General features: G+C 35.6%; 1 protein-coding gene across 2 annotated transcripts in view; it reads right to left on the bottom strand.

Moving 5' to 3' along the window:
- The window catches only part of SWIP (strumpellin and WASH-interacting protein), a 557,147-nt gene that overhangs the window by 469,024 nt on the left and 63,978 nt on the right, over positions 1-24,145 (bottom strand). For both annotated transcript variants that reach the window (XM_090402140.1, XM_090402141.1), the window contains 2 exons: positions 19,152-19,277; positions 6,663-6,887 (listed from right to left, as the gene is read on the bottom strand). In XM_090402140.1, coding sequence (XP_090258266.1) covers positions 6,663-6,887; positions 19,152-19,277 — 351 coding nt within the window. The remainder of the gene's footprint in view (positions 1-6,662; positions 6,888-19,151; positions 19,278-24,145) is intronic.

The following is a 24,145-nucleotide window of genomic DNA, read 5'->3' as shown; positions in this document are numbered from 1 at the left end:
GTAAAGAACGACAGATTTCTCTGACACCACTACACAATCTTCAATAGTTTTTCTACACTGATTTACTTTAAAGATTCTAATTTCCTTTCAATGCTGAGAAAAATATCCAGAATAAGTGATGCAGTAATAAAATTCAGACTGCAGAAGAAGGGGAAAAACAAAAAAAATGGTAAGTGGTCATCAATTTTTATCAAACTGTTTGCAGAGTAGTTGGTTTGAAGCACACAAAGTAATAGATGAGGTGATCTCCTTGTACATATTACTCTCTCTCTCTCTCTAATAAGAATGATGTACTAGATACCTAAAGTTACAAAATATATACATTTGCTTTAATATAAGAACAAACTTTGAGCTAGGATTTTAATGTTCATGTCTTAAGTAAATGCATTTCACTAAAGTGAATTTTTGAACTCTTACCGTTCATGCAGTGATTTTAAAACAGAAGTTAGGGAACTTTGGAACATATTAGTGCACAACAACGAGTGCATCTGCTAAAATATCTCTGCTGTAAGTGGAAACTGACTGGACATAAACTTGTAAATTAGCAAAACAGAATTGTTGTGCAATTTGGTTGAGTAATGGTTTGGTCTGAACTGCGCAGCAGAATACTTATATGCTAAAATTGTATTCTTAGTGGCTTAAAGCCATAATGCAAAATGTTGGTACAACATGACAGAATTCACACTAAGGGGACAATGCTCAGATAAACAAAGTTTTCTTCAGGGATGTGGGGTGAACTGTGAAAAGTCTAGAACATATTCCCACTCAACATGAGCAGAGTTCAAGATGGGCATCATCAACATAAGAAGTGCTAATGGGAAAAAACACAGAACTAGAAGAAGAGCTGAATAAGTATCAAACTGACAAAATAGGTGTTACCAAAACAAAGAAAAAAAAAAACAGATGAGATCTTACTAAGCAACAAACACAAGATGTTATAATCAGGCAACAATAACCAGTGAAAAGATGAAGTAGCTATAGTATTCATCACCAAATATAAGGATACTCTTCTTGAATAGCAGGTAATATCATGCAGAGTGATGTGTGCAAATATCAGAATGGGGAAAATGGCTAATGAGACTTATTTGTTGCTATGGTCCCACAGAAGGTTCTACTAAGGAAAAAGTGGAGGGATTTTTCAAGGCACTAGAGAAGACAGCTGCCATTGAAAGAGGAAAAGTTGGCCCTTGTTAGAGAACCAAACAGTAGAGCAGGAAATTATACCAGACAGAGAAATGTTTGAAAAAAATTTTGAGAAAAGAGCAAAGTTAATAATAATGGTAAGCACCTGCTGGATTTCTGTTCAGGACATGGACTAGTTATTATTAGCACCATATTCCAACATAAAGATGTCAACAAATTCATATGGAGAGAAGATGCAAAAAGTAAGAAAGTCTCATTGACTATATTATTATTCACAGCAATATCTTCGAATGCTGGTTCAGGACACAAGAATATATAAAGGATTTGAAATCTGGTTCACCATTTAATTCTCAGCAGGAGGAGTATGTAAGAGAGTTTTAAAATTAATCAAAGTTGAGCAGTATTCAAAAGTGGGTGTAGACTCAACTACATAAACATTAAAGAAAAAAATTGTTTGAAAACAAAAACCAAAGTGGAGCTTTAGTGGCAAAATCTGAAGAAAACTAATTGATTCCACCAGAGAGGCATATGGTGAGGTTGTCAGCAAGGATAGAAAAAATCAAAACTCCATGGAAGATTCAGGAAGTTAAAGGCAGTGAAGGAAAAAAATAAAGCATATTGAAAGTTCCTAAGAAGTTAGTCAGCTTATGCCCTGAGAGAATGTAGAAAAAACGCAAGAAAGCAAAGCAGTCACAAAACTAACTAAACAAAAGTAATAGGAAGATTTTTGGCAAGAATGCAGAAAATAAATATCAATTAAAGGTGGCAAAATATTCTGGAAGCTATTGAAAAAGCTTAAAAATGGAGGAAAGAGAACTGTAGAAAGAATCAGAGATGATAAAGATGAAATGAAAACTGAAGAAAAAGATATTCTAGATGCCTGGAGTATTTCAAAAGGTTGCTAAATGAAGCAAGTAGTGACAGCAGGGTGATAGAAAACACTTAACAGGAATGCAATCAGGAGTATATATATCAGTACTTGAAGTAGAAAAACTATCAAAAACTCAAAATGTGGAGGCAGCTGGAGATGATGATATTCAACCAGATATGCTCAAATATGGAGATATAAAAGTTTTAAATTGGGTATACTGAATAATTCAGAAGGCCTGGTCAGAGGACCAAATTCCAGAGGGCTTTTATAGTTCTCATAGTACACATCTATAAAAATGGAAATAAAATTTAATGTGAGAATAACAGAGGAATTTCCCTACAGTGTGTTCCTGGTAAGATTTATGCAACTATACATTGAAAAAAAAAAAAAAAAGAAGGTTAAGAAAAATTGTGGATAGGAAGCTTGGAGAAGAACAAGCTGGGTTCAGACCAAATAGAGATTGTCAAGATCATATTTTCACTTTAAGTGAAATAGATGAGATCTCATGGAAATATAACAAGGATCTGTATTTAAGTTTTGTAGATCTGGAAAATTCACATGACAAGGTGCCAAGAGAAATGCTGTTTAAAATGCTACAGTTATATGGTGTAAATGGGACATTATATTGAGCAATACATCTATATTTGAGTTGTAAGTCAGCAATCAGAAATGCAGGAGATACAGGAAGATGATTGATGTTAAATCAGGTGTGAGACAAGAGTATGCATTATCTCCACAGTTATTCATCACTTATATGGATTACATTATGAACGAAAGTGGTATTAAACTGTGGTGTTAAACCTGATATCAAAATTGAATATTTTAATCTCAGCTTCTCAGCTCTTTACTTGATGTAGATAATGTTATACTTCTAAATAAATCCAGTAAAAATCTGCAAGATTCCTTGACTAAACTGAATAACTGTCACATTGTACCATCATTTCAGTGCATTAAAAAGACAAAGACAATGAAAATAGGCAGAAACATTGAAAATATCAACTGCATTGTGAATGGAGAACCTATAGAAAAGTAAAACATTTCAGCTACTTAGACATGATTTTTAGTGAAGATGGTAAATTAAATATGGAAATAGACAACAGAATCAACAAAGCTGGTAGAGTAGGCAGTCAACTGAATAAATTTATATGGAATAAGAGAGAATTAGCCAAAACACTAAATTATCTGTATACAAGACTGTATTTAAGCCAGTTTTAACTTATGGATCTGAGAGCTAGGTCAGAAGTAAAACACTTGACCAAAGACTAGAGAATGCAGATATGAGAGTCCTGAGAAAGATTAGGGGCAATATCATATTAAAAACGAGGATATTAGGAAAGAATTTGCCACTGTCAGCATCGAGGAATGTGTTAGCAGAGCTAATCTCAGGTGGTATGGTCACTTAAACAGAATAGGAGTGGGAGAGGAAAGATTAGCAAAACAAGTGTTTTCTACAGGTTGGCAAGAAAAATACCCAGAGGAAGACCAAGATATAGGTGGATTGATACAGTAAAATGTGCCTTAGAAGATAGAAGTACATGATTTGATAATGTTGAAGTCTTGACAGGTAACAGAATGATTTGGAGGAAAATTGTAGATAAGAAGTTAGTAATGATGTAAATTTTTCATGTAGTACTATTATATCCTATATACCCCTTGAGGGTATATATATTAGGAATTTGATGATAATGATGAACTGAATAACTGTGATAAATTTGGTATGAAAATCAGCAAAAAAAAAATTGGCAGAAATATTACAAAAATCAACTAAATGCTGAATGGAAAACCAAAACATTTCAGCTATTTAGGCACATTTATTGAAGTCAGCTGAATATTTTTATATGGAATAAGAGAAATTATTCAATTTCTTTCTTATAATTCAACATAAAATTAGCTATGTATACAATGTTCAAACCAATTTTAACTTGTGGATCTGAGAGATAGGGTAGAAATAAAACACTTGATCAAAGACTGAAGACTATAGATATGATGGTTCTAAGAAAGATTAGTGGAGTGAATAGTTGGCATCAATGGCAGTATCATATTAAAAATGAGGATATTAGGAATAAACCTGACATTGTTAGCATTCAGGAATGTGTTAACAGGGCTAATCTCAGGTGATCAGCATCTTAACAGAATGTGAAAACGAACGTTAGCAAAACAAATGCACTTTGCCAGAATTGCAGGAAAAAAGATCCAGAGGAAGACTAGTTCTAGGTGAATTGACACAGTAATAATAATCCCTTAGAATACATAAATATAAGATATAACAATACTGGAGTCTTGACAGATAACAGATTAATTTGGAGAAAAACTGCAGATAGGAAATTAATAATGATAAAACTTTTTCATGTAGTGCTATCATAATGTCTTGTACATCCCTGGAGCATACATGTCAGGAATTTAATTATTATGGCAACAATTAAGTTGCCATAATAATTAAATTCACTGGTTCCTCCAAATGTATGTTTCAAACTGAGGGGTTAAAAATGGGCTATAATACTGGACCGATGCAATATTACTGGTTCATTTTCCAAACAGTTTGATAAACATGATTAAATATACTGGGGGTGCTTAAGGGTCAAAGCTGTATAACTGAGAGGAGACCACCACATAGCCTTTAAAGGAATGCGGAGACCCGACCAGGGCTTCTGACCTAATGTCCGATCCTCACCTTCTCGTGGTGCACCCTGTTGGGTATCTACTTTGATACTGAACGAACGAGGATGGGTTGGCAATTTGGGATTTAGCCGACCAAATTGTATTCTTATTGGTTAAACCAAAATAAAAATGATGGTACAACATGACAAAATTTCATGCCGGCTGGGGCATCGGCCGGTTAAACAAGGCCCCCGTTGTTTTCGTCAGGGAACCAGGGCGAACTGCGAAAAGTCAGCTACTAAAACAAATCTGAAAACACCCCAACTCAACCTCACCAGAGTTAAAGATCGGTACTATCAACATAGGAAGCCTTAGATAAGTACCAGATCGACATAATAGGGGTGACTGAAACAAAAAAGACAAACTGGTGAGATCTTTCTGAGCAATAAATACAAAATGTTATATTCAGGCAATGACAATCAAGGAAAAGAAGGAGTAGCCATAGTATTCAACACACAATACGAGGCTAATGTTCTTGAATGACAGGCAATCTCAAGTAGAGTAATGTGAGCAAATATGAGAATGGGGAACTGGACAATGAGATTTATTTGTGCCTATGGTCCCACAGAAGGTTCTACTAAGGTAGCAGTGGAGGAATTTTTTGAGACTTTAGAAAAAGCAACAGACACAATGAAAAAGGAAAAGTTGGTCCTTGTTGGGGATCTAAATAGTAGAGAAGGAAGTGATTGTCAGACATACAAAAATATTTTGGAAAAATTAGGAGAAGAGAGAAAAGCTAATAATAATAGCAAATATCTGTTGGCTTTCTGCTCAGGACATGGACTGGTTATTACTAACACCATGTTCCAACATAAAAATGTGCACAAATTCACATAGAGAGAAGAGGCAAGGAATAAGAAAAGTCTCATTGACTATGTTATTGTTGTTAGTGATGTTTTCTCCCTGGTGCAGGACACCAGAGGGTACAGAGGATTTGAAATTGGAAGTGATCACTATTTAGTCTTGAGCAAGATAAAATTGAATTTCATACTGAAAAGAATGACATGTAAGAAAGTTTTAAAGCAAATAAAAGTTGAGCAGCTCTCAGACGTGAACTGTAGACTAAAATATACAAAGATTATTGAAGGAAAAATGAAAGAGTTTGAGAACAAGAACCAAACCTTGGAGATTCAGTGGCAAGCCTTGAAGAAAACCCTGACTGATTCAGTTAGAGAGGCATGTGGTGAAGTTGTCTGCAAGGATAGAAAAATTAGAACTCCATGGTGGACACAGGAAGTTAAAGAGGCAGTGAAAGAAAAGAAGAAAGCATATCAAAAGTTCCTGGCAAATAAGTCAGCTTGCGCTCTTAGAGAATACAGAGACAAATGTAAGAAAGCTAAACGGTGTGTAAAACTAGCTAAACAAAAGTCATGGGAGGACTTTGGTAAGAACATAGAAAATAAATATCAAGAAGGTGGTAAGTTATTCTGGAGGTTGTTGAAGCAGCTTAGAAATGGAGGAAAGAGTGCTGTAAAAGGAGTTAGAGATGATAAAGGTGACATGAAAACGGGAGAAAAAGATATCCTTGAAGTATGGAGTAATTACTTCGAAAAATTGCTAAATGAAACAAGCAGTGATAGCACAGTGGCAAAAAACACTCAACAGGCATACATTAGGAATGCATTAGCAGAGCTAATCTCAGGTGTTATGGTCATTTAAACAGAATGGGCAAGGAAAGATTGGCAAACCAAGTGTTCTCTGCCAGGTTGGCAGGAAAACGACCCAGAGGAAGACCAAGATATAGGTGGATTAATACGGTACAAAGTGGCTTAGATGATAGACATATAAGATCTGATAATGTTGGAGTCTTGACAAGTAATAGAACTGATTTGGAGGAAAATTGTAGATAGGAAGTTAGTAATGATGTAAATTTTTCGTGTAGTACTATCATATCCTGTACGCCCCTTGAGGGTACATGGCAAGAATTTGATGATGATGATTAAATATACTAATCATAAGTAACAATAATCAGAAAAATATAGTAACAAACCTGAAATATTTTTCTCTCAAGTAGTTCTGCTTCTAATTTTGAAGTAAGTTTTTCAATGTCTGTAAGTTTGTCAAATGTGATACCAAACCTTGACGGATCATGATGAATGGCCCCAATCATTCTTCTGTATAAAGTCCAATGCTCTCGTAATGTTATTTGAGAATCAATAATTTCATCTAAAATTACTAGAGTAGCTAACAATGCACCGAGATGCCTATATACTGTCTGTAAATAAAACAGAAATCATATTACTGTGCAGTATTGGGGGGGGGGGGTTGATACCAACTGATGTAATCACAAGTAAGAACATACTAATAGCAGAGTTATGAAAGTAACTTATGTTCTTTTATCCTCATATATTCTTTCTTGTGGTTATATGAGTTGCTTTAATACTTTAATATAATTTTTGTTCTAGGTGTTAATCAGAACTTTCCAGCCCACCTCATATATTAGAGTATAATGATATAATTTATATACAGTGCAATTCAATTTGAGAACTGCAGCCATAAAAGCTATTTAATTAGTTCAAGATAGCAATACTGAAGAGCAATTTTTAATAAGATTAAAATTTTAATCTTATTTAAGATTAGAACTGCTGATTCTTTAATATTAATCCTTGATACTAATCTTTGATTAATATCAAGATTAACATACATACAGGTATGACTCAGTGTATGCTGGAGTTAAGTTCCTGAGATTTCCGACGTAAAATGAAGCAGTGTAAATTGAATCAAAAATAAAATGAGAACGTATGTAAATACATTTAAGTTCCATTCCAAGATTTTCAGTAATCGATACAAAATACTTGGAAAATGTTTTATTTTATGAAATTTACATATTGAAAATTGTATAATGTTTAAGAAAAAAGCATGAAAATTTACTACTTCAAAAATGACAGAACAGCTGTCTGTTTGATTTTCTTATTTTCTGAAAAAGACGGCACTTTTTAAAGGCACTGGAGAGCGGTCATTAAGGGGGGGGGGGGGGGGGGACAATCAAACTTAACCTTTTGGCTGTGGTCTAAACACCAATGCAAGTTTGTCTGTTCACTCGGAGTTCTTAGTCTGTGGTTAATGTGATTTGCTTTTTCTTGTCACATTTTATATTCTGTTTCAGATTTAATTATTTAAATTTTAGACCATAGTTTAATCATTTAGTATTATAGTTTTATTACAATGTCAGGACCATTGGTATCAGGAAGTTGGGTAGAATCATGACTCATCACCCTTTCCAATTAAGATCTATGAGAAGTGCAAAAATAAAGTGGACATAAATGGCCTGGGTGGCCGAGTGGATAGCGTATCCACTCTCCAGCCAAAAGGCTGCAGGTTCGAATCCCGCCATGGGCACGGATGTTTGCAATTGTCTGTGGAAATACCAGTGGTGGGTGGCAGTAGATGGCGTTGGTGTAGTTGCGGTCAGTTGGTGATTGAATGGTGGAGACAGAGTTGTGGAGTTGGTGCCCTCCCTCGATGAGTCCTTGGACTCTGTGAAGGTTTCAAATAATAATACTAAATAGAAGCAACATAAACCAAGTCAACTCTCAAAATAGCAAACTCATTAGACTTTTTAAAAGAAATTTATTATAGCAAACTATAATAAATTTCTTTTAAAATAGGACTGTGCCTGCAAGACTTGCGGTAGAATTTTTTTGATGATTTGTTAGCGAGAAAGTTCATTATAATAGTGTTTGCTATCACAAGTGCTATAGCTGGTTTAATTATAAAAAACATTTTCAAATTTCTTCTAATTAAACCACCAATCATTAGCAAAGCATGGCATGTTTTCCATTTTCTAATCCTGCCAAAGGTGCCAAAATAAAGATTTTTTTTTCTTTAATTATTTTTTAAGGAAATCTATATTAAGAATGATCAGACAGATCTTGGTAAGACTGCACAGAAACAAGGAAAGTTTTGATTACACAATGTAATAATTTATTCATTCAGGCATATGCAGTTCCTATTCTCCCTCTCTTTTTCACATGTGGTGCAAGTAATATCTTTTCATAGGTGTTCCTAACACTATAATTAACTAGGGAGTAAGTATCTTTTCCATTCAAGGATAGAGCTATAATGCAATGCTGAAAGGCAGCCACAGATCAGAAAAATAAAATAACAACAATCGCCCACAAAAAAAAATCATAAAAGATAATAATATAACCAAAAAATTATAACAAACAAGGTACATTTCAAAAAAATACAAAAAACTTTCACATTTATTTGTACACATCAGCATATAAATAACACCTATTCTCACAGAATCACAACTGGCATCCTCAATGAGTACAGTCCACCTCAAATATCCAATTTACATAATTCCTTTGATAAAAATTTGGTATTCATACATTCATCTGGTCTGACTAAAAACCTAGAATACCCCTCTTTATGATCTTCTCCGTTTCAAAATTTTGTTGCCTCACTGTTATATTATTATTACGTAACACCTCCAGGGAGTCCAAAGACTCTTCGAGGGAGAGCACCTGCTCTACAACTCTGTCTCCACCACTCAATCCACCAACTACAACAAACTGCAACTATCATCATCATCTACCACCCATCATCATCATTAGTATTTTCACAGACAATCTCAAACATTCATGCCCATGGTGGGATTCAAACCTGCAGCCTTTTGGCTGGAGAGTGGATATGCAGACTACTTGGCCAACCAGACCAGCATTTATGCCTTTTTATTCTTTTCATTTATGCCTTTAGTGTTCTCTAAATCCTCTACGACAGGCAGTGACCATCCCTACATATCATTCATAACACAAACTTGCTTCCCTTCAAATTCCACTCAAACAGTCCTATCAACCAGAATACTAGACAGATAATCCTTGCCATCCTCCCAACCACCTGGACTTTAGCTATTTTTGTTTCTAAATATACTGTAGATGTCAGTTCTGTTGAAAACTGAGACCACAACTTCCTCATCCACATTTTCTTTTCAGAACACTGTCTTTCACCTACCCATTCGGTCTCATGTCCTCAGCACTATAATGATATCAAATGGGATGACCTCTGATTTCTGCTTCTCTTTTCCATGGTCTGATTATTATTTTCACCCCCCCCCCAATTCAAATCCTTACTCCTAACAAATAGCTGAAATAATCTTTACTGTAATGTAGTCATCCCTGCTCATCCAACGTTCATGACCATTATCCAAGCCTTGGACCTCCAAGTGTACCAAAGTAGTTCAAAATAAAAATCTGATTTGGTTTGGTTTATTGGCACAAGAACAGCAAAGGTTATATAGTAAAGGTTACAGCAGTACATAAATAGCCACAGATAATCCAGTAAATAATATGTATGTACAAAAATTAAGTTAAGCAAAGCAGTATCTACATATAAATAAAATTACAGTCAAATGTGTTTGGCACAAATGAATTCTTTGTAAGCGATTAAAAACATTACATAACCTGCCTGAGTGTATATGGATTGGCTAGGTAGGTAAAAATTTCATTCCTCTCTCGTTAAAAGTGCTGGTGCCGCATCAGAATATGACAAATAGCAAGATGCTTGTTCCATTTTTCACACACACAGGCGGGTCATCAGCCTTCAGTAAATAAAAATGTATAAGATAACTGACCTGCAGAGCCTAGCAAGAACAACTTCCTCTCTTCTCTTTCTACACTGACTAGAACCAATGCTTAATTTCAGGATTAATGTCAGGTAATTCGTTTGTCAATGTTTCTTGCCATGATTCTGGGTTCCACCAAGGCAGAAATCGAGGTGTTCTTGGAATGGAAGCTGTTGCTACCTGGACAATGCAGTCTGTTACATATTTTACTGCTTCATTGATAGATGTTTGACTGACGGTATCAGCATCAATTTTGCAAGATGGGGAAAAAGTGTTCCGGTTAGTTTGGTCCATTATCCATATGGGCATCCACAGGAACCATGAGATATGGTTCCTGTGAAGACATTGTGTAAAGAACAGGAAAGTGATCGCTTCCATATATGTTCTCTTCAACATCCCATGTGAAAAGTTGAAGATTGGAAGCATAGCAGACTGTAAGATCAATTGCAGAATATGAGCAGGTATGTGCTGGTATGCATGTGGAAGAAACTATTGAGTCTATTATTCAAAAGGGAGAGGTCATTATTGTCAAAAGATTTGTTCAATAATATGACCTCATCTTTGTGTTTGCACTAACCCACAGAATATTGTGACCATTAAAGTCACCCATAAGAAGTATGGTTCAGGCAGTTGCAAGACAAGGTTATCAAGATTGATTTCATTTAACTAAGCACTTGGTGGTAAATAAACTGAGCATTACGTAATAAGAAATCCCAGGGACAGGCGAATTGCTACTGCTTCTAGAGTAGTATTAAGATGGACATGATGGAAAGGAGTATGACCACCCACTAGGATAGCTACTTCTCCATGAGCAGAAATTCCTTAAGGTAGGGTCCTCATTGGGTCTTAAATATGTTTCGTGTAGACAGAAACAGAAAGGTATGTGTTTCTGTAGCAAAATCTTGATATCATCGATATTCTGGCAAAACCACAACAGTGCCATTGTAAAAATTTTCCTATTGTTTTGGCTTTATAGACTTTTCTGGTTTTCAGGAGGTTGAGAGCTTACCTTTGTCAGGTTTATATTTATCAAGTGTTTTTGGGAAGTATGGATGGGCAGTGTCCATCTCTTGCTCTGGTAAAATATTCAATACATCCATAAAGATTAGAATCAATACATTTAATGCATCAGGATTAGTTGGCAAGTTTAATTTATTTCAGTGGATACTGAAGTATCCATTTTTTCTGTGGAGGTGTCTGGTGGGATATCTTGGCCAGAATTTTTTGACAAGTAGGTTCTCATCGAATGGAACCATTTTTGGAGTTGTCTCTGGGATAAAATCATAGATCATGCAATTGATGTGCTCAACAAAAAAGCACTCATGATGGTAAAGTTCAGGAATGGTGAAATTATCAGATGGTGGAATAAAATTGTGTTTGAGGTGCTGCTGACATTTTATTAGCTACCACCTTCTCAACATAAGAGGATCTCAAAACAGGTGTAGTAGTGGTTAACCAAATTTACATCCTGATATATTTTGTGTGTTAATTTTTTTGTATTTTTTTTCATCTTTTCACTTCTGCAGAAGAGTTGGCTGGATCATCTCCCTGACAATTGACACACTTAACTTTTTTTGCAGAGCAAGATTAGTTATTATCCTCTTTACTACCACATCAGGCACAGATAGTGTATCAAAAGTAAAGATGATGTTCCTGGTTAGAACCAGGTGACCATCCCTACATATCAGGATGCACCTCACACCAGTCACCCCATGATCTTTAGGCTCGGAACATATCTCATCATCAGGAACATCAAGAAGATCCCATTCTGATATCACTTCTCTACAAGAATTGAGTGTTTTATGATTTTTTACTGTGATTGGTATTCCACCCATTAATGTTGCTCCGAGTAGTTTCTCGGAATGCTGTTGACATGATGTTTCCACAAGGATATCACTAAATTTCTTAACAGTTTTGGGAGGTCCTCCGAGTCCTTCTAAACCCTTTTGAATAAAGAAGGGTGACTTTTCCCTATTGACTTATCACCTGCTGCATAGATGATCAAAAACAACGGAACACAAGAAACAACAGATATATTTATACTAGTATTATATATCTTTTGTTTCTCACATCTGTTTCCAAATGCTGTATCTACAGTATCAGTATGTAGTTGGGACTTTGTTGGGACCCCTGGAGCATTTGAGTGAGGATGAAGAATTCATGCTCATGGGGTTTTTGGTTTGGTGCCAGAGCTCCCCACTAACCATGGAGCCACATATGGATTCCCACTGACCAGCAAGCAAGCAATGACTGTGCTCAGGAGTGGAATGCCAGGACTACCCCAGATGCTATATCAGCACCAGAGAAAACTTTGGATCCAGACCCTGGACCATAGAGTGAGAAACTTACTGCAACACCATTGACCCTTGCAGGCAAGCCCACTAGCTGAATGATACTGGCTGGGCCATCCAGAACAACCCATCTTGCTACAGCAAAGGCCAAAGTAGTGCAAGACTACTAGGATCTCCCTTTCCAGATGTCCATAGGTCACATTGCACAGCAAACATGGCAGCAGAGCATTGGATCCCAGTGATGGTGGTGGTCTGGAAGAAAGGATAGTAAAAAAGACTCAGGAGAAGTAGAGCAAAGCATATGAGAAGAAAAGCAAAGAAAAAGATGAAGAATGAAAAGGACCATACCATCATTACTGGGATAAAAGTCTGATGCATCTCAAATAGCTTGAATCAAAATTTCCAACATCACGGGTCAAAATAGAGAAAACTTGTCTCCTGCTCAAACAGCAGTTGAGCTTTTATATACCTCAAAGTAGTGGGCATCACTGTTATCCTTTCACTTCCTCTCATATACAGGTGGTATCATTATCACATCACTCACTGGTGTCAGTTTTCTCCATCTTTTGTACAGACAATCAATATTAATCTCCTCATTACACCAAGAAACAGGTTACTGCATGTCTTCTGATTTTTCCAGAAAGACAAGAGAATGATCCTTAATGACTTACATACCAAGAAATCATCTAGTCTAGATTGTATTCCCCCATTTTTTGAAAATTTGTTCTCCAGAATTAACATCCCGCTTATACTGGCAACTACTCAACATCATAAAAGTCTATATACAGTTCATAAAAGGGGGAACTAAACGTTAGCCATCCACCTTATCCCATAATAACAACCTAGTCCTCTCAAAAACAACGGAGAATGCTATTAACAACCAATCTCTTCACTAGCCTAGAAATCCACCAGTTAAATAATGATCTTCATTTTTGGACTTCATTTTTCTTCACAGCAAATCTCCTAGACAATCTTAATCACCATTACTTACAAAACATGGAAACATCTGGAAAAAGTCATGTCATCATTCTTCACAGATCCAGAGCATTTGATCATACCAGACATAGATCTACTTACTAAGAGGTGATTCCTCTCTCAAAGGCTCTCATCACTCACAGATGTTCTATTTATTTTTGCACAGGTATTTCTCTCCTATTGCATATCGGCACCACCACCATACCAGATTTGCATATTTTAGTATCTATTTTCATATTTAATTTGCTGCTTTCACTAACAATTGCACAGAAATAGCAAATTATGTGAAGAAAGGCTTAGATGTCATTCATTTTTCATAGTAACGCTTAACAGTATAACCAACACCAAGTGAGAAATAATACATTTATTAAACTCAATAATATATCCCTGGTTTTCTACCCAGGATAATCAGAGCACAATGATGCATGCACACAGCACTAAACTAAGTAATTGTAGAAACAATTTAAATGGTAAATAACACCTGATGTCAGAGAAATATTAATGAGTTTAATAAATTTATTTTTTAAATCCAGGTGTTGATTATATGAAGAAACAGCAAAATATTTGTCTTTTTCTATAGTTTCCCAACTGGAAATTCAAGTAATGTTTCCTGTGTTGCTGTTTTCAGGCTTTTGTCTTTTTAGCGCAGATTTTTATACAAAATTTGTTACAGAAGTTATTCATTCCAGTCCTGGAAACTAATATTGGATTCATTTAAAAGTATAAAAACATTGGCATAAAGTAAAGAGCCGAGTTGAATGATTCCAATTTTTTTTAGAGCTTTCATAATATGATCCATATAGATGACAATAAGTGGAGATAGTGTGAATTCTTATCTTATACCTGATTTTGCAACCTTCTTATGCCTCCTTCAATTCTAACTACTGACAGACTATGTATCGTTCTGTATAATATAACATTTACACCATATAACTAATATTTTTGACAGTCTTTCATTTGACACTTTGTCAAATACCTTTTCCAGATCTAAAATAGAGATTCTTGTTATGTTCCTGATTTCTCAATTTTGTCTTGAAATGAAAATCTGATCCTGCCACCTCTGTTTAGCCTGAATCTAGCTTCTTCTCTAAGTTTTACTTCCACAATTTTTATTAGCCTCTTCTCAAGTGTGATTGCATAAATCTTATATGGAACACTCAGTAAAGGGAAATTCTTCTATAATTCTCATATTGTTTTATTACCTTTTTTTTTTTTTTTTAAATAGATGTACTATGAGCTCTATTCCAATTCTGGATGATTGGAATTAGCATTTCAATCATCCAGAATGAAGCCCTCTGACCAGGAATTATAATATTCAGCCATTGTAAGACTTTTTATTCCTCCATATTTGTAGATTTTTGATCAAATATCATTTAATGGTTTCATTTAGCAATCTTTCAATGTAACTACTCCAGACATTCAGAATATCTTAACTTTCAGTTTTTACATAATGCTTATATCTGATTACTCCATTTTTAAGCTTTTTTCAATAGCCTCCAGAACATTTTGGTACCTTTGTAAGATTTTTTATATTATTAATGTTGTTCTCACATTAGTCATATCACACCATAAATCACTCAATCAGCATAGTTAAAATTAGCAACCTTAAGACCCTAACAGTCATTCCCAGCATTTGCAACACTTTCTGGTAAGGTGTTCCACTCACCCACAATTCTGAAGTAAAAAATCTACTCCACTGATTAACAATGAACTGAAGTTCATTGTCAATCATCAACCCAAGTTCTCAACTCTCATCCACTTTCTGAAGTACAGTTCCATCAGTACACAGACTTATCTCTGCATCCCCAAAGTACAATACCTTTTGCACTTACTAATATTGAAACAATAATTCCCCACTCATTTGTACAAGCTGAAAATCTATTTATATCTTCCTAAAGGGAATTAACATATTCTTACAAAATCTTCCCATGACTTTCGATTAGCTACTTTTACACATTTAGGCAATAATGATCAAGGAAAAGAAAGAGTGGCGATAGCATTCAATGTGAAATATGAAGATAAACTTCTTGATTGGAAGGAAGTTTCAAGGGGAGTTATGTGGGCAAACTTCAAAATGGAGAAATGGACAATGAAACTTACTTATTCATGCCTATGGTCCCACTAAGGAAAAAATGGAGGAATTTTACAAGTCACTACAGCAAGCAACTCACAAAGAAAATGGAAAAAAGTGGTACTTGTTGGAGGTCTAAACAGCAGATTTGTGAACTAACATGATATCTTCATGCTGGTTCAGAATACAAGAGTGTACAGAGGATTTCAAATTGGAAGTGACCAATTTGATCAGTTTTATCCTACTTAAAACACTTAGTTTTAAGTAGGATAAAATTGAGTATCACATTGAAAAGAACAATATGTAAAAATGGTTTAAAAAGAATTAAAGTTGAGGAGGTAGACTCAACTATACAAACATTATTGAAGATAGAATGAAACAGTTTGCAAACAAGAACAAAATCTTTGTAGTCTCGGTGGAAAACTCTGAAAAAATATTGGTTGAGCTAGAGAGGCATGTGGTGAAGTTGTCTACAAGGATCAAAAATAAAACCACAGTGGACAGAATAAGTTAAAGAAGTAGTCCTGGAAAAGAAAGCATACCATAAGTTCCTAGGAGGCTATTAAAAAATCTTAGAAAAGGAGTTTCAAAAGAGTAGTGTAAAAGGAATCAAAGATGATAATGGTGGCATGAAAACTGGAGATAAGGATATTCTAGATGTCTAGTAATTACTTTGAATTGACCATAAATACTCAAATATGGAGATATTGTTTTGCAGTGGTTACATTGCATAATTCAGAGGGACTGGTCAGAAGTTGGAATTCCAGATAACTGGAGTAGAGATCTCATAGTTCCCACCTATAAAAAAGAGAATAAAGTTGAGTGTGAGAATTACAGAGGAATTTCTCTACTAAGTGTTCCAGGTAAGATTTATGCAAGCATACTTGAAAATATGGTGAGAAAAGTGGAAGAGGAACTGGGAGAAGAATAAGCTGATTCAGGCCAAATAGAGGTTGTCAGGATCAGATTTTCACTTCACAACAAATGGTTGAGAAATCATGGGCATCCAAAAAAAGGATCCATACTAACATTTTGTAGATCTGGAAAAGGCATATGACAAGGTGGATCAAAGAGTTGGGTTAAAAATAAAACACTAGATTGAAGATTAGAGACCCCAGATCTGAGAGTTGTTAGAAAAATTTTAAGTAAAAACTAATCTAAGGTGGTATATAGTCACTTAAATAGAATGGGAGAGGAAAGGTTAGCAAAACAAGTATTTAATGCCAAGATGACAGGAAAAAGGCTGAGAGGAAGGCCAAAGTCCTAGGTAGATTGATTCAGTTGTGCCTTAGAAGAATGAAATGTTAGACACAATATTGGAGGGCTGATAATTAACAGACTAATTTGGAGAAAAATTGTTGATAGGAGACTATTAATAATGTAAACTTAATCAAGTAGTGCTGTCATAGTAGCCTGAAAACCTCTAGAGGGTACAAATCAGGAAATTGATGATGACTTTTATATATCTTCACATCCTTACATTTTTCTCAGTATTCTTTTAGAGCACAAGTTTTTATCTTGGATGTAAAATTAACTAGTACTGAAAAATTCAAACCAGTCCTTACAATAAACCAGACACTTAAATATTACTTAAATATTCAATCAGTGCCAACCAGGATATAGTAAGTAATAATTATGCAGGATCTTTCATAAAATCCATGTTTATAAAACTAAAAGAATATTCTGAAGATTGCAGATTTTCCATTCCAAATCATTCTCTTACTCGAAAATGAAAACAAAAACAAACCAAAATAGAGATATCAGTAATAGAGTAAAGCTGAATGAATATGATTATATATTACTGCAACTAATCAATTCATTCTGCAAACTAAAAATGCAAACAAAATATCAAAACCTGCTCATAATGCTTATCTATGAAAACATGCTGGGTTGTATTTGTAGCCAAAGCAACGAAGGCCATGTAGCCAGTGTAGTGGGTTTATTATAGTGTGTATGTATGTATGTGTGTGCATGTGCATGCAAAAGCACTGGTTTTTGTAGAATGAAAACCCAAGTTTCTAGGAGGAGGAAAAGATCCTGCCATCTTTATTAGTTAGCTAAACCAACTAACTAATGAAACACTAATAAATGTTCATGTCCATGATAGGATATAATGCAAAAAATCAGAAAGTTAAAGGGCAGTCATGGAAAAGAAGAAAGTGTGTATTAAAGTTCCTATCAAGTAAGTCAGCAAGTGCTCTGAGAGAAAATACAAAGAAAAATGTAAGATAGAAAAGCAGTGCGCGCGCGTGTGTGTGTGTGTGTGTGTGTGTGTGTGTGTGTGTGTGTGTGTGTGTGTGTGTGTGTGTGTGTGTGTGTGTGTGTGTGTGTGTGTGTGTGTGTGTGTGTGTGTGTGTGTAAAAGAAGCTAAACAAAAGTCATGGGAGGACTTCGGTAAGAAAAGAAGATAAACAGGAAGGTATTAATTAAAATGTTCTGCAGGCTACTGAAAAAAAACTTTGAAACAGGGGAAAGAGCACTGTAAAAAGAATCAAAGATGATAAAGGTGGCAAGAAAACTAAAGATATTCTAGTTGGTTATAATAATTATTTTGAAAGACTGCTAAATGAAACAAAAAGCAATAAACATTGGTAGAAATATTTTTAAAAAAATCATGGAAATAAACAAAGATCAGTATTTATATGATGTACATCTAGAATAGCACATGACAAGTGGCCAAGAGAAAAACTGTTCAAAATGGGACATTATACAGGGTAGCCCATAAGTAACAAAGGGTTTAAACATTTAATAATGCTTTTATTAATTATTTTTTATTCTTAAAATGAAATACAGAACCTGGCAATTATTTAAATTTTATTTTGGAGATCTTTCCCTGCCCATGCTGCTAGAGCCATGATGGAACTTGGGAAGTGAATAATTTTGCAAAGATCTGTAATTAATTGGCCATCATGTTCTCCAGATCTGACAGCTTCCAACTTCTTCCTGTGGGGTTAACTGAAAGAAAAGATGTAGATGAACAAGCTCCAGATAATCCAACAGATGAAGGAGAACATTCATGCAGAAATTAGAGCCGTGCATCCAGAAACATTAACAGCTATCATGGAACATGCTATAGAAAGAAATTATATTCTTGGTTTAATCCTTTATCCAAGTGTAAGCAAAGTTTGAGTGTGAAGTAACTTCACGACTGGGCAACTCATATCTAAAAGCTAATGACTTCACATCACTTGCCTTAGTATCCCATAATACAAAGCACATATCCTTAATGTATAATGCTATGTGTTATAGGAAGAGCCACTACCCAGACTGGTTTCGACATTCATTGAGGTCTCATCAGTGAGAGCCAGATCCATTTCTGGGTCTGGCTCCCACTGATGGGACTTTACATTCTTTCTGATGTTTAAAACATGTAAGTTTCTATAGTACAACAGGAAAACTATAATAATCAGGTGAGGTCAAGTATGAGTCAGAAATAATTTGTCTGCCTCTCACACATAAATTGAAAGAGAAGGGTATGAAACATTTATGCTATACAACACATTAAAACCTTTGTCTGATTATCTGCTGCAATATTAGTAGTGAGAGAGAGAAAGAGAAAAGCTTATATACAATTACCTGAAAATAAACGTCAGTCATATCAACTATAGGTGACCCATTTTTGCAGGAATGATGTAATGATGACAGCTGATGTACGATGCATTTCACGACTGTATAGCAGCGGTTAACAAAGCATGATAATTCCTAAATAAGAAAAAATAATAATTAAATATAAATAACTTATAATTAAAAAGATACTGAGTGGACAGTTTATTAAACACACATCCAATCATTCACAGATTATTAATTAACTTAAGGAATTCACAACGTACACTAGAATATAAATTAAATTAAACTTTAATATATATTTCCAATATTTCGGCAATGTTACGTTGCCATCTTCAAAGGAACTTAAAATAAAGATACGTGCATGCAGGCACTACATACAGTAAATGAGGAAGAAGCGAGAAAACTATTGTTTCTCCTAAAAGTCCTGATGGAGCCCCCTAGCGGGCAATGTAAGTATTCTTGTCTGTTGGGCTGAAGGTCTCCTGATGTAAGTTTGGGGCAGTCTCATGCAACCAAATTTGTTGAGGTTTGGCATGTTTCTTAGGGCTGAGGCTGATTCCAAGACAAGTCTTTCAAATTTGAACTTGCTATGATGTATTATTGTGGCTTTCTTCCACCGTATTCTGTGGCGTGTATCCAGAGCATGGTCTGCAAGACCAGAGTGGCTATACTGGTGAAAATGGATGTAGTCCTTGTGTTCTGAAATTCTGATTTTTGCTGTCCTGCTTGTTTGGCCAAAGTAGGACAGCTTACAGCTGCAAGGGACCTGGTATACACCAGGTAGGTTTAGGGGAAGTGGTTGGTCTTTAGTGGATGCCAATTTTCTATATGGTATGTAACAAGAGGTCAAATCATGTTTTTTAAGATTTTGGTAATTTTTCCAGAGGTGCCTCAGATGTAAGGAATGGTGATGGATTTGGAGTAATCCTTGTTGTGAAGGGGGGAGGGGTTATGGTTTACTGGTTTCAATAGTATTTGGGGGGGGGGGGATAGCCATTGGCTGAGAAAGTGTTGAGGATGTGATTTAGTTCAGTGGTTAGGGCATTGTCATTTGAACAGATTAATTTAGCCCTGTTGTATAGTGTCTTAACTCCATATTGTTGCGAGCGTGTGTGTGTGTGGGGGGGGGGAATTGTTGGGGAATGTATCTGCCTGTATAGAAAGGTTTTCTATAAACAGAGAAAACAAAGGTTCCATCAGGCTGGCGGGTGACTAGTGTGTCGAGGAAAGGGAGGCTGTTGTTTTCCTCTCTTTCCATGGTGAACTTGATTCTGGGGTATAGGTTGTTTAAATGTTTTAAATGTGTTAAGAAGGAGAGGAGTGTATCAGAGCCATGTGGCCAAATAGCGAACACATCATCAACATAGCGAAGCCATATGGTTGATTTTTGTGGGGCAGAGTTTAAGGCTTCCTCTTCAAAAGTCTCCATAAAGAAGTTGGCCAAGGGTGGGGAGAGTGGTGAACACCATGGCTGTCCCCTCTATTTGTTTGTAGAATTTTCCCTGCCAAATGAAATAGCCTGAGTTCATTGTGAACTGAAATAGGGCTGAGATATCGGGAGGAAATTTAGCTTGGATTAGTTCTAAGGTTTCCTTGAGTGGGACATTTGTGAATAAGGAGGAGACGTTAAAACTGACCATTATGTCAGTATGTTGGAGTGTAAGGTTTTCTATTCTGACTTTGAAGTGGGCTGAGTTTTTTTATGTGTGATCGTGTGTTGCCAGTATAGTGTGTGGTGTGAGCACTTTGGCCAAATGTTTAGCTAATTTGTATGTGGGAGAATCAATGCCATCCACTATGGGACGTAATGGCACATTATCTTTATGTATTTTTGGGAGTCCATATAAATTGGGTGGGGGGGGGGGAGGTATAGAGTTAAATGTTTTTATTTTGTTAATAACTTCTACAGGCCAAGAAGTGACTTTCTTAAGGAGCCTATGGAGTTTTCTAATTTGTGAGTTGGTGGGATTGTATTCCATGGGAAAGTAAGTAACTTGATCTAATAATAGAGCATTACGTTTACCTGTGTAGTCCGTATGGTTGAGTACTATAGTGGCGTTTCCCTTATCTGCTTTGGTGATTACTATTTCTTTGTTTTTCTTCATTTCCTGCAGAGCTTTATATTCACTATTGGATATGTTGGTTTTGGGTGGTCTTGCTTTGGTGAGAACACAAGCTACATCCAGTCTAATATTGTTAGCGATGTGGTTCGGAAGGTGGCGGATCCTGCGTTCAATCTAGATCATTATATCCTCAGCCAGTATTTTTCTGGGAGCAATGCTGAAGTTGTGGCCATGTGAAAGAGGGATGAGTGCTGCAGGCTTCAAAGTAACTGAAGAAAGGTTGACTACAGTCTTGGTTGGAAGTTTTGGTTCAGAGGTAAAGTTCTTTTTTAACTTCTCAAATTTCTTGATATGTCGACCTTGCATTTCCTCAAATTCTTTTTCTGCCGCAGTGCACGAGACGTCATATAAAATTGACCAAAGCTGATGGTTTAATGTACTGGAAAGCTCTTTTCAAGCATCCAAATAGCTTTGTTTGCGTCAGCTAAGAGAACCCGCGTGGCGGCAATTTGCTCCCATAGCAAAGCATACCTGGTGTGGTTATAAATTCAGAGAGCCTTTAGTGAAAAGAAACGGTGCTTAAATTTCACACAATTTGGGATTACCTGATTATCCCAGCAGCGTTTTAGGAAGGTCAGATAATTCAGTTGTCTTGATAACTTCAGCTTCATTTTACCATATTGGCAGACCTTGATGGCAATGAAATCTCCGTGGATGATAGTAATTCTCGTAGAAAGGCTTATATGTTGATTATACATGATTATTAATTAACTTAAGGAATTCACAACGTACACTAGAATATAATATAAATTAAATTAAACTTTAATATATATTTCGGCAATGTCATGTTGCCATCTTCAAAGGAACTTAAAATAAAGACACGTGCACACAGGCACTACATACGGTAAATGAGGAAGAAACAAGGAAGCTATTGTTTCTCCTAAAAGTCCTGATGGAGCCCCCTACACAATAGCTTCCTAGCTTCTTCCTCATTTACTGTATACAGTGCCTGCAAGCACGTCTTTATTTTAAGTTCCTTTGAAGATGACAACGTGATGTTGCCGAAATATTGGAAATATATATTAAAGTTTAATTTAATTTATATTCTAGTGTACGTTGTGAATTCCTTAAGTTAATTAATAATCATGTATAATCAATGTATAAGCCTTTCTACGAGAATTAATCATTCACAGAATATTGCACTACATGTCAAAGAGAGATTGCTAGCTACTTAGAATGGCATAGGTGTTGATTATTCATAACAGTAATTCACAGTAAAAGGTTGGGGGGGGGGGGGGGAACACATGCATTATACTTACTAATATTTTACTGGTTTTCCATCCAACATCATCTGTTTTCCATCCAACATCAACAATTATAACTACTATGACAAGTACACAGAACTGAAATAAATAATTGGAGAAAACAATTCAGGTTGTAACTGAAACAGAATTAATGACCTCACATAGTTGCCCTTGGGATCAATAATCATCGAGTTAATTTGGAGAAGTTAGGATATCAGGTCTCAAAATGGCAGTTTTTCAGATCTTTGGCAAATTAATGCAACCATACTTGTTAAGGTTATGAGAGTGCTTCAAAGCTGATAGTGATTATAAAAACCTAAAATAACTTTTATGCATTATCGGTGTTTTCTTCCATCTAATTCTATGTGAAAGAGTATCCAAAGCATGGTCTGCAAACTTGACTTGCCATATAGATGATCACAGATGTAAGTTTTGAGTTCTTTGAAAGACAAGTTAACTGATCTACCAGTCTGTCCGAAGTAGGGTTAAACTGCATGCACAATGAACTTTGTACGAGGGTGGTCTGAAAAGTTCTTGACCTCGACCATAGATGGCAACACTATCAGCAAGATTTTTTTTTCTAAGTTGGTACATCTCTCATAAGCATCCATGTGAAATTGCAAGTCATTCTATCAAGTAGTTTGTTTTATACAGCAGTCTGAAGCAAAAAAGTTGTCTATATCCCTTGAAATGGATAAAATTGAGTATCGTGCGGTTATAAAATTCTTTGTAAAAGAAGGTTTAACACCAAAAGAAATTCATTCAAATTTCATAAAAGTTTATGGGCACTCTTCTCCTTCATTTTCGACAATTAAGAAATGGGCTGTCGAGTTTAAACGTGGTCGTATACCAGCCTTGAAGATGATCTATGAGAAGGACATCCAAAAAGTATAACAACACAGAAATCATTGATCAAGTGCACGATATGGTATTGGATGACCAGCGAGTCAAAGTGCGTGAAATTGCTGAGACTATAGGCATTTCAAAAGAATGTGTAGGATATATTTTGCATGAAGAATTGCAAACTGTTGACTTTAGAAGAATGGATGAAGGTAGTTAGCTGAATAAAAAGTTTGAATTTAGCATGGAGATCATATATATATATATATATATATGCACAGAACTTTGGCTATTTTTTCTGATATATAACCTTCATATATGGGATAGAAATAGTTTTGCTGTGTTCCTGTGTGTTGGTTGCAGGAGGGATGGGGATGCATGCAGTATTTTATCTATTTTATACAGGCTGTAGCCATAGGGTAAAAAGGTGTTGCAAAGGTCCCAAAACTCAATTTCAGGAGTTGCATCATTTTAATAAATAGCTCTGCATCAGTGAGTAAGTGTTTTGCAGATGACATACTGTTGGGAAGGGTGGTGGCATGATTATTTATGTAAATACCCTCATGCATAAGTGAGTTTTCTGTAAATGGGAAAGGATAATGAGCCATTAGCAAATCATGTCACTAGTGTATCTATAAAGAGAAGAAGACAGTTGTTACTTTCTTTTCAATGGTGAAGTCTATTTTAGGAAGCTGACTGTCAAGAATTTGAAAAGGTTAAGAACCAACATCAAAAAATTTGCAGCGCTTAAACAACAAAGCAGTCCCCAACTGCCAGTCTGAAAAGAACATGTAGC

The sequence above is a fragment of the Typopeltis vanoorti genome, chromosome 12 (assembly GCF_054136105.1).
Source record: "Typopeltis vanoorti isolate ZY-2024b chromosome 12, IOZ_Tvanoo_1.0, whole genome shotgun sequence".
Taxonomy (NCBI): domain Eukaryota; kingdom Metazoa; phylum Arthropoda; class Arachnida; order Uropygi; family Thelyphonidae; genus Typopeltis; species Typopeltis vanoorti.
This window is presented reverse-complemented; position numbering and strand designations above follow the sequence as displayed.